The following is a 16,976-nucleotide window of genomic DNA, read 5'->3' on the forward strand; positions in this document are numbered from 1 at the left end:
TTGTATAGACATTCCACATATGCCCAGTATATGAGATGTTTAAGAGGACAGTTAACCGGGTAGGTCATTTAATGTGTGGATATTGTTACATTGAATAACTATGCAAATGAGGAACATTATTTATATGATATTACTTGTCACATTTTTTTCTATATATATATATATATATATATATATCCCAAAAAAATTTTTGTTCTTGACGACAATAATCATCATACCCAATACCCATATGTAATTTAAAAAGCTGTTGCTTTTTAGGAATTGTTGATGGGAGACATACAGTGAAAGTTGAGTTTTGGTAAAGAGGGCGCTACACAAAATAATGTTTTTGTGAGATGCGCCATATGTTTTTGGGGTGGCTTTTCTGTGTTGGTTATAATATGCACAACCAGATGGGCCCCCATTATTTTATGGTCACAATTACCGTCATAGCAAATTTAGGTCGTAAAAGGACACTAGAAATGTCATAAATAAGAATAAGAGCAATAACCACGCACTTTGAGGTATATCAAGTACCCAATGTTCAGGACGAAAAATAAATGATATTTATAAGTTTTTATTTCAATCCATAGCAATTTTCTCTCAAAATATGATTCCCATAGCAGAGCTTAAGATTAGCTTTAAGAGATAAGCAGAAATAAATCAAACACAATTCTTTGTACATTGTCAGATTATATAGAAATTTATTGTTGGTTATAATATGCACAACCAGCCAGGCCCATGTATTGTTATTTTATGGTCATAATTACCTTCATAGCAAATTTAGGTCCGTAAACGGACACTAGAAATGTCACAAATAAGAATAAGAGCAATAACTACGCACTTTGAGGTATATAAAATAACTAATAATTACATAAGTTTTTATTTTACTGGTTGCAGGTTCCATAGCAATTTTCTCTCAAAATATGATTCCCATAAACAGAGCTCAAGTATAGCTTGAAGTCATTTATATAAGCAGAAATAAATCAACACAAATCCTTTGTACATTAAATGCTTGTCATATTATATAGAAATTTCGTATTAAATGATCAATAAATATATGCTTTAAAAAAAAATGCGAGTTTATAATCTCTCTATATCATACTAGCGTTGGAAAAAGAAGATTGGAACATGCATATAAGCCATTTCGTAATATAACCAAATTGAATACATATAAGTCTTTGTGAAGTGCATCAATACAAATCATTTCATTCACCTGATAAGAATAATAGTATACCAATAGTCAGAATGCTAAGTGTTGCTAGGTAGGTCAAGCCATATGTTTGTCGTACCTGGCAACAACTAATGTATGCAGTTCGGATTCTGTCTTTTGAAATACTATTATTCTTATCAGGTGAATGAAATAATTACGTACTAAATTTGGTTACTATGAAAATGGCCTGTTGAAGAATAAATCCATTGTGTAAAAATATACAAAAAGGCCTGCCAGATTATAAAAAAACACAGGGTGCAAACGGTTGCGCTAACCTTGATGGCAAACTACTGTAGAGGAAACGCAGCAGTCTGATAAAAGAAAGTTATATTCCCTATGGTTAGTGGCTCTTTTTTTTATAATAATTATTTTAGAGTTACCAGTAATGAACATCTATACAAAATTCACTATCGGCTTTGAATGTGTTTATTTTACTGGTTTAGACTATGCCCAGAACTAATGGTCTTAAATTTACAACAAAATGAATAATATTGTAGCAGTATTGCTGAGGCGATTGAATACTATAACTTATGCTTGCTTGTAATAAAATATATACACATCAATTCCCTCCAGAAGGGATCTCTACCTCAGAAAAAGATGCACCACCTACTTGTCATAATACAAAAAAATTGAAAATCTGATCTTCTGTACCAAATAATCTGGTAGTATGCTGAGAAGAACAAGAAAAACAATGATGTATGAACATGCAATATTCCATATTGAGCAAAGCGAGTTATAATTAATTTTTGTACACAAGAAAATTATCTGCCACTTTCCAAAATGTGTACATAATCCTTTGGAGTTTGCTAGTGCACTCTTCTCTCTACTCATAAAAAGCACTTTGTAAATCGGTCAAAATCAGTTTGAATAAAAATCAGGAACATGTGTAAGGTAAACAAAGCTCTATCACTCCAGTAACAAATATCTACAATTTCGTGTAAATTCTAGACCGTTACAAAGTACTTCCTATCAGTAGAAACTTCAAAGGTAGTTGGCAAGACAATTCATGTGGCTTTTATACTTTTATGTCTAAGAGAATTGAGAAAGGAACAGACTTAAATATCAATGAGAAGAAATTGATTGTAACATCTCACCTGAGTATTTGAAGACACGATCCCCACTTCACCACTATGACCTTGTTGAAGTTGAAGGTTAAAGGTTGTTGTCATGGTTTGATGCACACCGGTAGGAAGAACACCTAGAATGGCAACAAATAAAAAAGAAATGTATAGAAATTTTATTTGTATGACTATCATATAAGTCAGACAACGGATCCACTGTCACCTTTTCAACATACTAGATAGGATAATAATAACAATAAGGCGCCAAATCCACTAGTTTAAAACATGTACAGTTTGTACAAAACTACAATATAACACAAAGTGAAAAAAAATCAGATCAACTAAAAGCTTTGTATTAGATTTGGAAGGACAAGCAATCCAGAGTTTTGATAATGTAAAGATCTGGCAGGTGTGTAGTGATTAATCAAAGAAATATTGTATTGTGGATCAGAGCCATGAACACAATGAAACAGCAAAAGAAGTTTGAAAAGAATACGTTCTTTTATGGGTAACCGGTATGATATGACTGTTTGTTGGCGAAGGTAACAACACGAGCAGTAGCATTCTGCAATTTTTATAATTTGGCAAGCCGATTATGAGTCAGGTTGAACAAGAGAGCATTTCCAAAATCAGGATATGAGAGAAAAACTGAGGGCTGCCCAAATAAAAAAAATGTACAGATTACATAATTCATTTTATTAAAAGTGGCTACAGATTGAGTCAGGGGGAAAATGGCATTGATCCCCAACTCACCAGGGAAAGATAAGAGAATGTGTTTTGTATCAGATACTCTCATCCCACTAGTCATTTACTTGGGCGCCACGGATTTTGTCAACTGGTGCTCGGACCTCGGCGGTGGCTGCAGGTATCGGTATTGGTATGTCGGCGACGATTAGTCGAACTGGCGGTTGGTCGGTGTCTGGTCGAGGTTGGTCGGGGGAGGCTGACATGTGCCTGCCTGGTCCCTGCGTTTGGAGTCTCTCTGTAAAGTAAAATTTCTTATTCAATGAAACTTGTACCCAAAGGTTATCAAGTATCTCAAATTATATGACACAAATTCCAGGTCACGAATTCAAGGTCAAAGGTCATTTCAGGTCAGTAAACTTGAATTATGTTTTTTACAACTTAATATGAGAATTAATAAATTAATTTTTGTTATTTCTTCATATTTCATGAAAGTTATCAATCTTGCTACAAATAATAGTAAATAGTTCTTCTGATGATTCTTGGTTAATAGTCACTTCAAAATGCTGATTTTATTTAGAGAATTTCATATTTTGGGGCCTGCTAAGGGGCCACCCTGCCTATAAATAATGTCCAAACCTCAATTTTTCATTATATCGAATTGCGTAATGCAGGCGAGACCGACGAGAGCGTTTCCCTTGTTGTTTAGAGACAGAGAGATGTAATGTGTATGTTAACCATTTTTCATTTCAACAAATAAATGCAAGTTATAGTTACTTACTCAGCGATAGTATCTTGGCTTTATGATAGCAGCGCTTGTACGTGACCTGCACCTCCATTCCAGCTAGCTGCAAGATCTCCGGAGCGCTTCACTCTACTACGGGCTACGGTCTCCTTCACCACTTGTTGACGAGCCACTCGATAGATGCAGCAGACATGGTCTATGATTCTTTGATGGTTGTTCTGTAACAGCAGTATGCACTTGGTACGATGCAAAATGATAGATAGATTCTTTTATTGATCCATATTCAAAACATAGAAAAGTGGCCTCCACTGGCAGCACATAAACAAAATACAATGCAGTTACAAGATAAATGATAAACACTTGGGTGTATACGTCACAATGTACATAAATTCACACCAGAGTCATGACATTAAAAAAAGCATAAATATAAATTACGTAATAATAGGGAGAACCTAAGAGGGGAGTCATCATTTAAAGATTGATAATAGCGAAAGAGGACGAAAGAAGACTAGATTGAAGAGCGAAATAGTAAGAAGAGAGAGAGAGAGAGAGAGAGAGAGAGGGTGGGGAGAGAGGTGGGGAGAGAGAGAAAGAGAGAGAGAGAGAGAGAGAGGGAGAAAGATAGGAACGAAAAGTGGACACGGTGGAGGAGGGGAAAGGAGAGGATACAAAATAGAGTGAGAAGGCCCACGGGGGCTCCTTTTCGTTTTGGAAGAGCCCCCGTGGACAAAAAAATAATAATTTGAGCCCTGGTTAATGAGGTAAATATTCCTTTTGGCTGTGATACAAGAACTTTCAAATCAATAAAATAAACAAACAGATAAGCCTATGAACACATGTTCAGGCATTTACTCAATTACCTTTTACTTCACTACCGTCAGGCTAAATGTAAATCTATTGCCTCACCCTAAAACCCCGCGCATGGTATTATTTTGGTGAAAAATGCAGCGATTGAAAAATAAAGGAATCTGTCGCTTGTTAAAGGTACTATGTCCCTTTTGCAGCCAACCTCAAATTCTGTAGAACTTTGCAGGAATTATGAATATGTCATGTATGTCCTATCTGTGAAATTTAAACGTTAGCAGTGTCCTCATATTCAAATTATGCAAGGAAACCCGTTTACTTGCTAGACTTCACTGTCAGACACTATTGAGTGACTGACTGGCTTTTTTCCTTCTTTGGTAATAACATACATGAAAAGAGTTGTAAAGGGTACATGAGCATTTGTCTTCATCAATAACCCACTTCTTGTGATGGCCAAGATTAAACTGATTGAATCTTTGCGCAGCATAAAACGTATGACCATTCGGTACAATTGTCTGAAAATCAAGACTATTACTTTTGGGCTCTATAGCCTAAAGTTGATTTGACAACTAAGAGTCGTTATTTTCCCACTTGAAGACATTTTCAAGCCCCACCTCTTTTAGGGAAGTTCTAAATTAGTATTATCTTTCAAATGCAGTTGGAATTTAACTTTTTCATTTTTTGGCCTGCAAATGGGACATAGTACCTTTAACAGAATAAGACGCCATTGTATTTCAACTGCATACATCGCGGCGTTTCAAGAGGGATCAAATGCCGTCCATGCTATCATTGGTAAGTTTGGTCTACAAGAATGAGTTAAAATGTTACACGCAAATGACAATTACAATTTAATTATTTGAATAGTAAGACCTGCAACTGCATGAATGAATGCAATGATTTGAAGCTAGATAGTACAACAACAAACTAATGCTATAGTAAGAAACATTCCGATGTATTTCACTGAATTTGGCCAAAAATGACAATACAGTGTGCTGGTGGTGGATGCAAATTCTATTTCGGGAGCACTAGCCAATGCACAAAGGAACATAACAATTAGAAAATGGCAATGCTTGAAGTCCCCCATTTAATTGTGCTGTCCCAATGCATTAAAGATTATGTCCCTTTTGCAGCCAGCATCAAATTCTGTAGAACTTTGCACGAATTATGAATATGTCATGTATGTCCGATCTGTGAAATTTAAACGTTAGCAGTGTCCTCAAATTCAAATTATGCAAGGAAACCCGTTTACTTGCTAGACTTCACTGTCAGACACTATTGAGTGACTGACTGGCTTTTTTCCTTTGGTAATAACACACATAAAATGAGCTGTAAAGTACATGAGCATTTGTTTGTTTGATTGATTTTATTTCTGCGTTCAAAAATATACAAATTCAAAGTCAAAGTACAAAATTTCGAACAATAACAAATACAATGTGTGATCCCTGCAAAAGAATAATTTTGTAGAAATTTGTACTCCCCTTTTTTTTATATACTTGTATCAATACTGTATCTTTTACTTTACTATGTCTCTGATAGAAAGCTACTGTAAGTGCAGTATAGATCAGTCAGTATATTATGCAATCGAAGTGGGAAAGCATTTGCCCCTTTCCAGCTTAGAGGACACACAAACCCTGCTGAAAGAATGGAAGAGTCCAGGATACCATGTGAGGAGGGACTAAATGAGTGATTGTAATGCCCATGTGCCATTCCACGTCTTGACACTATAGCATCACAACCATCTATTGTTTCTCCTCGTGTTCTTTTATTTTAGGTAAGACAATATATTCCTACCTTTTTATATTTTGTTATTTTGTATAATATTATGATATTACATTCATTTAATTACAAGTTGCTTTTATATACCATGCATGTAATTCTGGATAATAGGATGCGTTTTGGGAGATGGATATGTGAGAGTTGGATGAGTGCTTCAGTTGGTATTTTGGATACAATCTATTACATCTGTATCAAAATCAATGTTATTACAACATAAAGCTATAGTTGGTAATCATTAAGGTAATACAGTATAGCATATATGATTTGAGTACTTTGGATACATTAATGTTGGAAATGTACATATCGATATACAGCTATATAAGTGTAGGCAAACTTAAAGCGGATAATGATTTAGATGTGAATAGGTCCTGGACCATGATAGTGTGTGTTGTGTCACCAAGTTGACATTGAATGTGAAAGTGGCTATAGCCATTTGGAGGTATATGTGAACAAACCCATAGTTATTGTCAAGAGTACTAGTGAGCATTGCCAGTGTGTTAAAGACGTAAATATATCAGATGTAAACAGGGCCTAGGTCCACATAAATTCTTGGGCTGGCAGAGAGATAGCCTTTAAACAAGGCCACATGCCTGATAGACGCCGAGCGACTAAAAAGAGACTAATCGCGAAAACCTGAATGAACGCCAGTGCGAATTGTCCAGACCTGTGGCCTTTATCAATCTGGTTTGGATTTCTTATGTTAACCCTTGTTTCCGACTGGAACTCGCTTCAGAAAACGTAGTGTCAAATCAGCGAACGTATCCTCGCACGACGTCAGCATATAGTATCCATCACACACACACACACACACACACACACACACACAGAGAGTAAACTCTACGTAGTGCGAACATGGACCTACATGCCTACTATACATACGTGCTAAGACCACTGACCTCTACATGGAACGAATCACGAACGAAGCCAACTGGGAGATCGCCGTTCTGATTGGTCAATAAATCCAAAGTAGGCGTATTGGCAAGCTAATATGTATCTATGAATAATTTATGCGGAGCAGTGAAACTCACTTTGCAAAAGGCCTCGTGACATTCGTCACTCGGTCGCGCGTTCACCCGGGGTATCTAGACTCATCTCAGCCGCTTAGCCAGAGTCTCGAGGCCTTGTCAAAAGGCTATCAGAGAGAGAGATTAGAGAGAGATAACGACCATGCATAGCGAGGAGACCAGTAATCTCCTTCTAGTAAGGTTAGTCTGATTAATCAGACCCGCTAAGTATTTATATATTCTTTTGTACAGTAGCTATTTACTTCTAATGTAGTGTGTCATGCAGAAAGGGGAACGTGATAGGTTCTGCGTTGTAAAGACTAGGGTTCAGCCATAAAGAGGCTGAGAAGTAGAATAGTCACTGAGAGAGTGATAACTTTCCCCCTAGTTATAAAATGCATGTACTGGTATAGGGAGAGAATTCCTTTTTCGCCCTCCTTTTGGAGAGAGCTGTTGTTTAATTATATGATTATTATACTTTGTTAGAATCAAGGTAGCCATTTTGTTTTCACTTGTGAGCAGGGGCGTACGCAGGATTTTTTCAAGGGGGGGGGGGTTTAAAATATTGCTCCCGAAAATTTGAAAATCGCGCCGGCCGAAAAGTCGCTCAGTGGGGGGGGGGGGGGGTAAGCGGACACTTTTTTTTTCTTCGTTGGGGGGGTAAGGTCACCTTATTTTGGTTAGCCGTGGGTATAATTTTTTTTTTTTTTTTTTTTTTTTTTAATAAAAAAAAAAAAAAAAAAAAAACCAAAGGGGGGGGGGGGGGTTTAGGGGGGTTTACATACATAAAAATACCAAAGGGGGGGGGGGTTTGAACCCCCAAAACCCTCCCCCTGCGTACGCCCCTGCTTGTGAGACTCCCCCCCCCAAAAAAAAAAAAATTGGAGTTTACTTTATTCAGAGCATAATAGTTTGAACCATGTTTGATATTTTACCTAAATTAATCCATTATTTATAACCTGTGCTTTTATATAGAAAAGGAAAGAGAAAAGTCCTTTAAGTATTTTGATGTTGCTTTACCAATTCAATTAGGTTATTATGATTGGTATGAATTGATTAGTACTGATTTAGATTCATATGAAAGACTTCGTTATGAATGAACCTGTAAATACATGTACACCCACAACAAAAAGTGAGTCATTTGACACATTTAAGCATAATTTTCGTGAGTCAGGTGTAAATTGACTCATTAGTAACAACCAATGAGTCTCTATATTGACTCATTTATATTTCACCAGTGTGTCAATCATGAGCTGACGCATTTGCAAAATGCTTCGACTGACTCACATGGTCGTAAAAAATGAGTCAAGATCGACATAAGAGCATTTTAGAAGCAAAAAGTGAGTCAACTTGAAAGTGAGGCTGTATGCATGCGCGCGCATGCTTTCGTGACGTCATCCAAAATGCGCATTCTCGAGCCATATTTGAATTCCCGATCGACGACGCGACGTCGCCATCTTATATCTTGGATTCAGAAGAGTTTTGACTGCAGCTAGTGAAAAATTGGTACGCATAATTATTCATATGGTTTTAAACGATGATTTTTATGACTGGATTCGTGGGCTGAATCTTCTGATTATTATACAAATGATGCATGCGTTCATTTTACGATATCCGCACTCGAGTTGATGAGGCTGTGTGTAACTTAACTATATCGCACGAAGCCGTGTCGAATGAAAACATGCATGATCTTGCATCATTGTTTTATACAACGAAACTCCTAGATCCTTGTTATTTGATGTAAAACGAATTAATTCAAGATTGTTTCGTGACAGTATGGGTGACAAATAAATCTCAAGTTAAGGCTTAATTTAGTGCGTACAAAGTAGATTTTTCAGATTCGGGTAGCGGGACCACCGATTACATCGCTAAAATGTGATATTTTAAGATATATTTTCCATTGCAAATGTGGACAGTGACTCTGGCATGGTATGGTATGTGTGTGATAGGCCTAGGGAGTAGGGGGGTCTATGTCATGATGCACCCACAACAAAAAGTGAGTCACCCTCACTCAAATTGATGAGTCACTGGTTTGTCCGTACAGCGAAACACTTGAAGGATCATGTGAGTCACTATGACTCGATACAAGACTCATTTGTATCGAGTCATATTGACTCACATGATCCTTCAAGTGTTTCGCTGTACGGACAAACCAGTGACTCATCAATTTGAGTAAGGGTGACTCACTTTGTTGTGGGTGTAGTTATTTAGCAGTTTAGTCATTTTGATTATTATGATGGACATGAAAGGGATTAGGAGGTTAAATGTCTAATAGTCACAAAATGAGTTATTACAATTGCTTTTTATATTACCTAGATAATGATTGGATGAGTCAATGTTATCATGGGTAAAGATTATTTGCCTTGATACTGTCTATGAATACAGTATGTTGTTTATTATTATCGTTTCTGTGTTTATTATATTGATAATAAGTGGCCATTCCACGTCTTGACACTATAGCATCACAACCATCTATTGTTTCTCCTCGTGTTCTTTTATTTTAGCACCCTATACCACTAAGGGGGCGTTACAAATGAATACAATGTTTACAAAAGTAATTGAATGAAAAATCATGTACAATTATATCATTCGATAAACATGTACGAAGCATACAATAACATAAAACATATGAAATATTTTCAATAAATTAGAGAGGTAATTTGGAACGCAGGAGACCACCATCGTGAGCGGTTAGGCTCGAGATGGATGGATTGTGTACATCAATAACCCACTTCTTGTAATGGCCAAAATTAAACTGATTCAATCTTTGTGTAGCATAAAACGAACGACCATTCGGTACAATGGTCTGAAAATCAGACTATTACTTACTGGCGCTATAGGTATTAAGTCGATTCGACAGCTAATAGTTGTTATTTTCCAACTTAAAAACATTTTCAAGACCCCCCCCCCCTTTTTTTTTAGGGAAGTTCTAAATAAGTATTATCTTTCAAATGCCGTTGGAATTTAACCTTTTCATTTTTTTTTTTGGCCTACAAAAGGGAAATAGTACCTTTAAGTAGCAAACAATGACCACTGGTCCAGCACTGATCAATGAACGAAATACGTCCAGTGTTGTGTGAAGTTCAAAGTGTCATGACCAGTCATATACCAGTGTAGTTCAACTCCAGAGTGAAATCCAAAATCAAGAACTTCCAATTTAGAAGCTAAATCATACCTTGATTTAGTACAATTTTAGTCTAGAAGGATCACTGAACTATAACAGAATAGAATTATATGACATAAATAAAATACACAATCTTGACTGTTGAACAAAATAATTATCACTATAAAGAAGAGCTAAGTGAAAATGGGGCCAACCATATGCGTATACCAAAATCAAAAGGAGTTTAGCCATGAAGGATTATGTTTTGTTCTTCAAGATTTAACTATCACCTCTACTCGTGGACTAAAGATGAACTTTCTTGGTCACATGATAATTAGTGATAGGAAATCATCAACACCAAATGGACATGCAAGCATCATAACATCTGCATTCCACTTCATATACAAACGAAATTAACTGATAAGAATCCTTCGAGTTGTTCCATGTTCCTCTCTTTCTATAATAAGGCAAGAAAAAGAATGCATTATTGAAAGTGGATTGTTCATAATAAATTCAGAATTATCATAGATTCCAAGCAAACGGAAGGGGAGCTTGCATGATATCAGCCCCTCCCCCGGCCCCCGCTAGTGATAGTTTATGGGGCAAAGTTCATTTTGACAATCACTTTTTTAAAGCGACGGAGTATAGGAATGGTACCCTTTTGTCAAAATTATTTTTATTTGACATCAAAATATAGAAAGGTACAAAGAAATGCTTTTGTTCAACAATGGAATTTGTGTTTGGTCCATGGTTCATCAGTCATGTATAGGCCTGCTTTTCCGTGGCCGTGCATTCTGGGGGAATCTTCTTCTTCTCCGTCAGGTTTGAAGATTCTTGCAGATAGTTGACTCGGTGTCTGTGCGTTGCTGAGTTCGAGTGCAGCGTTCATACTACAAATGTATTTTTATAAGGTGCAAGTAAAAAGCGGTTGGAAAGGAACAGTTTGAAATCAAGTTTCCATCGACTTTTCTCTTTTAATAGGCTGGTATATAATCATAATATCATATGTAAATATGGTCGACCATACCAGGGAGTCTGAATTTGGTTTTCATCAGTCGGCCTGTCCGGCTGAAGAAAGGGTTGCAGCTGCTACCACTTGCAAGGATATGGACAAAATGAATATAATTTATGACCAGTGGGCTTTCTTCTATGACGAGGTAGGTAAGATCAGTGTTTTTACATGTTCATACTTTGTATGATAAACGTATCAGGACAATTACTCCCTGGACAATCACACCCCCAAAATCACCCCCGGAAAACTATCCAAAGGACAATAGCCCCCCGGAAAATTACCCCCCCCCCCCCAAGGACAACCACTTCCCGAGGACATTCACCCCCTAGGACCGAATTGAATTGAATTGATGAAAATAAATTATATTGGGGAGACGGGGGTTACTTGGGCCATCACCGCACAGATAGAGAACTAAGCGTGTATTTTCTTTAATACGGTACAGACTAGGCGTGCACGCTGCGCTGGTACATAAAATTGACAACATGCATAATATCACGAAATGAATCACTGATATGTTGCCAATCTATGTAAAAACGAGTTGATTTTGAGACTAATTTCTTGCTTGCTTGAAATATGAATTTAAAGGATGCAAGTGAAATCATGAATTTTTTTATGCGACATGTCCAAATATAAGCAAATATATATCCGGAACAATGAAAACTAAATAATATGGAACAGAATGATGCGTTTCATTTGAATTGACATCATATCATTAATTTCATTTCATTTATTCATTTTCATATTTTCCATGTTACATATTACATTTCAAAATATAGTTCAAGTTTTTTTTTGTAATTAGATAACAGTCAATTATACATAATAAATAACAAAGATAAGTGGTCATTCTTGAAATATTAACAATCATATTACTTCTATCAATTCATCTAAAAATATGTTTAAATCGTTTCCAATGAACGATATGGGTGCGTAAAGTCTCTTGCTATTTTTTTAAATTTTAACTTAAATTAAATTCTGTACAACGCACCCTTTCGAGAACGCCCCCCCCCCCCCCGCTTGTCTCGAAAGGTTGGAAATATGCGATTTGTATACGATCTGTTTAGCAAGGAAATGTAATTTTGAGGCCTTGACCACCCCGCATCGATCTAATCACATGAATCAGAAACTTTGTAATTCGGCATTACATTTTCTGAGAAATTAACCCCCCCCCCCCCCCCCCACACTTATCCTCCATCGTTCTCGTGACCCCTCCATGGTTAGGCTCACGCTACACCATTAGTTGTGTATTTTTTTTTTTTACAACCATAACATGATTTGTTTTCTTCATTTGCTTCTCCCTGGTATGAAGGACATGAAAGCTCTTGGTTTTCAAGGATACGGAGTCATGGGTAAAAGGATTGCCGAGCTTATTGGCAACAAGAACGCCAAGATCTTAGACATCGGATGCGGTACCGGGCGCTTCGGGTCGGAGGTGAGAAACACTTGTCATTTTTGAACAAACTACCGTTAAGATTTATTTTATTTATTTATTTATTATTTATTCGGCTTCACAAAAAATATAACAATGTAAATATAAGTAAACGAACATTAAGAGATTATCACTTATAAATGCACAATATTCCTGGAGGTCCTCTGAGTGCATCAGTTGGCTGCCGGGGAAGAGGAAAGCAAACTAAATCACTGTAACCGTAATGGTCCCTCTTACCGACCAACTGGTACACCCAGAAGACCTGCAAAATACAGCATGAAGGTAATTAAAATGTATAACATTTCATTATAAAACCAGCTAACAAAAACAAAGCACAAGGAGGAAATCAAATTAATATGTATGATGACACTGTAGGTCATGACACGATACTGAATATAAACATGAGGAATTAAGTCTGGCTTAAAACTATTGCATAAAATGTCAAGTAGGTAAACTGAAACCATGAAGTATAAAACTGTTGTAAGAATACAAAGATTATGTAACATTATGCTACAGTGCTTTCTGTTCGCTAGTTGTCTTACTTCAAACTTGAACGCCGCACTGTACATGTTAACCTAAACCCTACCCTTAGTCTAAACTTGACCATATAAATCTTGTTAGAATAAAACCCAGACTAAGTGTCGGTATGACATATGAATGAAAACAAAATTACAATAAAACAAAAAAGTTGCTCTAGCCCCCCCCCCCGCTTATTTGCTGGCTGACTGAGTCGCCACTAAATATTTCCTCACAAATTGCCCCCCCCCCCCCACTCTTGTCGCCGGCTAGATCCGCCCCTGATCTGGGATATCGCACGTCCTCTTCAATTCAAATTGAAAGAGAATGACAGTAATATGCTAGAGCAGCTAGACTATATTTATTGGGTGCAAAATATCGTTCTCTGTGAAAATATTGATTTTACTTTTATTCGGTTTTGACTGTATCGTGTAGAATAAGACGATTTCTGGACCTTTGGTCAGATCTCACTTTTTTGGAACGCACGCAAAATTTGAGATCTTTCAACAATAACCGGAGAATTCTCTTTCCAGTATAAGGGACAAGGAAATATTAGGTCCCTTTTCCCATCAGTGGTAGCAAAATTTGAAATATTACTGAAATGAAAATGAAAGAAGATGCAGTTCGCGAATTGGTCACGAGCTCTTTAACCATCACAACAGCACATTTAAACCATCTAATTAGAATGGCGATGAGATGTAAAAAATATTTTAAAATGTAAAAGAAGGAATAGCATTTTGTATGTTAGGAATAGAAATGATGCTCTTACTATGCTTTTTACTTTAGACTTGATTTTCTCTCATTTCTCTCACAAAAATATCAGCTTCGCTCACTTGGATACAACAATATTCACGCTGTAGACGGAAATCACAATTTCTTGGAGAAAAGTCGTGAGAGACGAGTCTATACAGAACTTAAACAGTTCATGTTTGGCCCCAACGTCATTGCACCTTACGAAGATGGTATGCAATATAAGAATAAAAAGAGCCTGTTATCTTTACCATGACGTCACTCAATGCGACACTTTAAAGATAATTATTTTACCATGTATTGACTATTCATGCACAGTCTGGGGAAATTGCTCAAGGCAAAATAAAGAGTTACTCTTAAGATTACAAAAGAGAGCAGCACGTATAATTACATCCAGCTATGACTATGAAAATGTTAGAGGTGATGATTTAATAAAATTAATGAAATGGCAATCATTTGACGAAAGGAGAAATTATTTTTTAGCTGTTTTAATGTATAAATCTGTACATGGCATTGCACCAACACATCTATGTAATGCTATTGAAATGGTCTGCGATAGACATAACTTAAATACTAGAGCCGCTGACAAAACAAATGTAATATTACCAAAACCTAATCTAGAATGCTTTAAGAACAGTCTTATGTACTCAGGAGGAGTTATCTGGAACTCATTACCTATTAACTTACAGAATTCTACATCTATTTCTTCATTCAAATACCTTTATAAAAGATTGTACTTTCATTAATGTTGTAAATAACCAGTATCCTCATGGATGTGTGTATATATATTTTTTTTTTACCCTACTGTAATAAATACAAGTTTGTTAGTTTTGTTTTTTCTTACATTGTTTCAAATCATTCTTTTTGTGATCCTGGGTAAACCTTTGAATGTAAATATATGTATCCAGTTGCTGGTTATTTTATAAAATGTTATATTATTCAATATTCATTAATCTATTCATGTATTGTATTTCATTGTTTGTATTTTACCATGTATGTATATACAGGACCAATATGAAAACAGCCTTGGTTGATATTGTCATCCTGTATAAATATTTTTAAATAAATAAATAAATAAATAAATAAAGTTGAGTTATAATGACGCGATTACGTTGTAAAAGAAACTATATAGACACAATTATGGGGAAAGGTTTATTAGAAGAACATTAGGTATGTGATTGTATAAGGCTATAGCTTGGATATTATTATAATAGCAGGGCCATCAAGGAGAACAGGATTAATACTGATGAGGATACCCTGTATGGGTTATTAAGAAATAAAATAAAACATGTAGTAGTAGTAGTAGTAGTAGTAGTAGTATAGCAGTAACAGTAGTAGTAGCGGTAGCAGTAGTATAGTAGTAGTAATATCAGTAGTAGCAGTAGTAGTAGCAGTAGTAGTAGTAGTAGTAGTAGTAGGAGTAGTAGTAGAAGTAGTAGTGATAGTAATAATAGTAGCAGTAGTTGTAGTAGCAGCAGCAGCGACAAAAGTAGTGGTAGTAGTAGCAGACATCAATATTTCATGGTTACATTTTTAGGTAAAACGCTGTGGCCCACCTATATGTAAAATGGTAATGTTATCAATTCAACCAAAAGTTGTCACCCTTGGTAGAACATTGCTTTTCAGGTCATCCTCTTTGGGATACCTATAACGAAGCTTTACTTTTCATAATTTAAAATGTCACAAACTAATTTATTCGACACCTACATGATTGTCTATGCAGGTGCTTTTGATACAGTGGTAGCTGTCTCTTCTTTTGGACCGGGGGTAGTGGCTCACACTGCAATGCCGGAGATAAGCCGACTGGTTGCGACAGGTAAGATTATGTGCCAACGAGGCATCACTCCTCTGCGCCAGTTGACTCGTTCTGATCTCAAAACGAAATCATGTACAAGGCCCACTGCACACGAGGCGTTCTTTACAATAACGGCATTCACGGAAATTCAGGCATAATAATGCAGAGAATGGGTCCTGTTTCATAAAATGTTATGAGCTAGTTTTCTAGCCTCCTTACATTACTACCCCAGACAAATACCCCAGACAAATACCCCAGGGGATAGGTGTCCTAGAACTACCCCCTAGAACAACTTCCCCCTTGGATTACCCCCCGGACAACTACCCCCCCCCCGACAACAACCCTCGCCAACAACCCCCTGGGACAACTAACCCGGACAACTAACCCAGACAACTACCCCTTAGGATAGTTGTCCTAGAGGATGGTGGCGAAGGGGTAGTTGTCTGGGGGTAGCTGTCCGGGGGTAGTTTTCCTAGGAACTAGTTGTCCGGGGGTAGTTGTCCAGGGGGTAGTTGTACTAGGGGGTAGTTGTCCTAGGGGGTAGTTGTCCTAGGGGTAGTTGTTTGGGGGTAGTTGACCGGGGGTAGTTGTCCGGGGGGGGGTAGTCGTCCTAGAGGGTGGTTGCCCTAGGGGGTAGTTGTCCTAGGGGTAGTGGGGTGGTTATCCGAAGGTGGATGTCCAGGGGGTAGGTGTCCTAGAACCCTCCCTCGTGCATCACTAAACATTTAGAATCGTATTTTGACGTCAGACAGTATATTGGAATTGTCTACGATTCAAAGCCCATTCGGCTTTTATTCTGAGAAGGGTTAATTGCACAGAAATTCAGGATGTAAGCATTCTTGTGACGATTTAGATTCTAAATCAGGAAGATGATGTCTGTTTAGATTTCCATATCTAATATCTTTGTAATTGCCATTTCTTCAAAAACCGGATCGCAGGAGGATCTTCAAATTATCATAATTGTTTTTATCTGGGAGTGATTGTCTAAGATGCAGAACCTTGTCCTAAAAACGTTTGGTGCAAAATAAACCTATTTATATTATCATCTGTTTTGCTATGATACAGGTGGATATTTGATCCTGTTTATACGGAAGTCAAGGCTAGAGAT

The 16,976-nt window shown here is 36.9% G+C and overlaps 1 protein-coding gene across 1 annotated transcript in view; it reads left to right on the plus strand.

Annotated features, from left to right (window-relative positions):
- The first annotated feature begins 11,214 nt into the window (after positions 1 to 11,214).
- LOC105436845 (methyltransferase-like protein 27) overlaps positions 11,215 to 16,976 on the plus strand; it is a 5,977-nt gene continuing 215 nt past the window's right edge. Inside the window, exons 1-5 of the mRNA XM_030975058.1 lie at positions 11,215 to 11,526; positions 12,688 to 12,810; positions 14,147 to 14,285; positions 15,797 to 15,889; positions 16,934 to 16,976. The exon at positions 16,934 to 16,976 is cut by the window's right edge and continues 215 nt beyond it. Coding sequence (XP_030830918.1) covers positions 11,383 to 11,526; positions 12,688 to 12,810; positions 14,147 to 14,285; positions 15,797 to 15,889; positions 16,934 to 16,976 — 542 coding nt within the window. The 5' untranslated portion in view covers positions 11,215 to 11,382. The remainder of the gene's footprint in view (positions 11,527 to 12,687; positions 12,811 to 14,146; positions 14,286 to 15,796; positions 15,890 to 16,933) is intronic.

This window comes from Strongylocentrotus purpuratus, unplaced genomic scaffold (assembly GCF_000002235.5).
Source record: "Strongylocentrotus purpuratus isolate Spur 01 unplaced genomic scaffold, Spur_5.0 spur5_scaffold_8, whole genome shotgun sequence".
NCBI classification, from domain to species: Eukaryota; Metazoa; Echinodermata; class Echinoidea; order Camarodonta; family Strongylocentrotidae; genus Strongylocentrotus; species Strongylocentrotus purpuratus.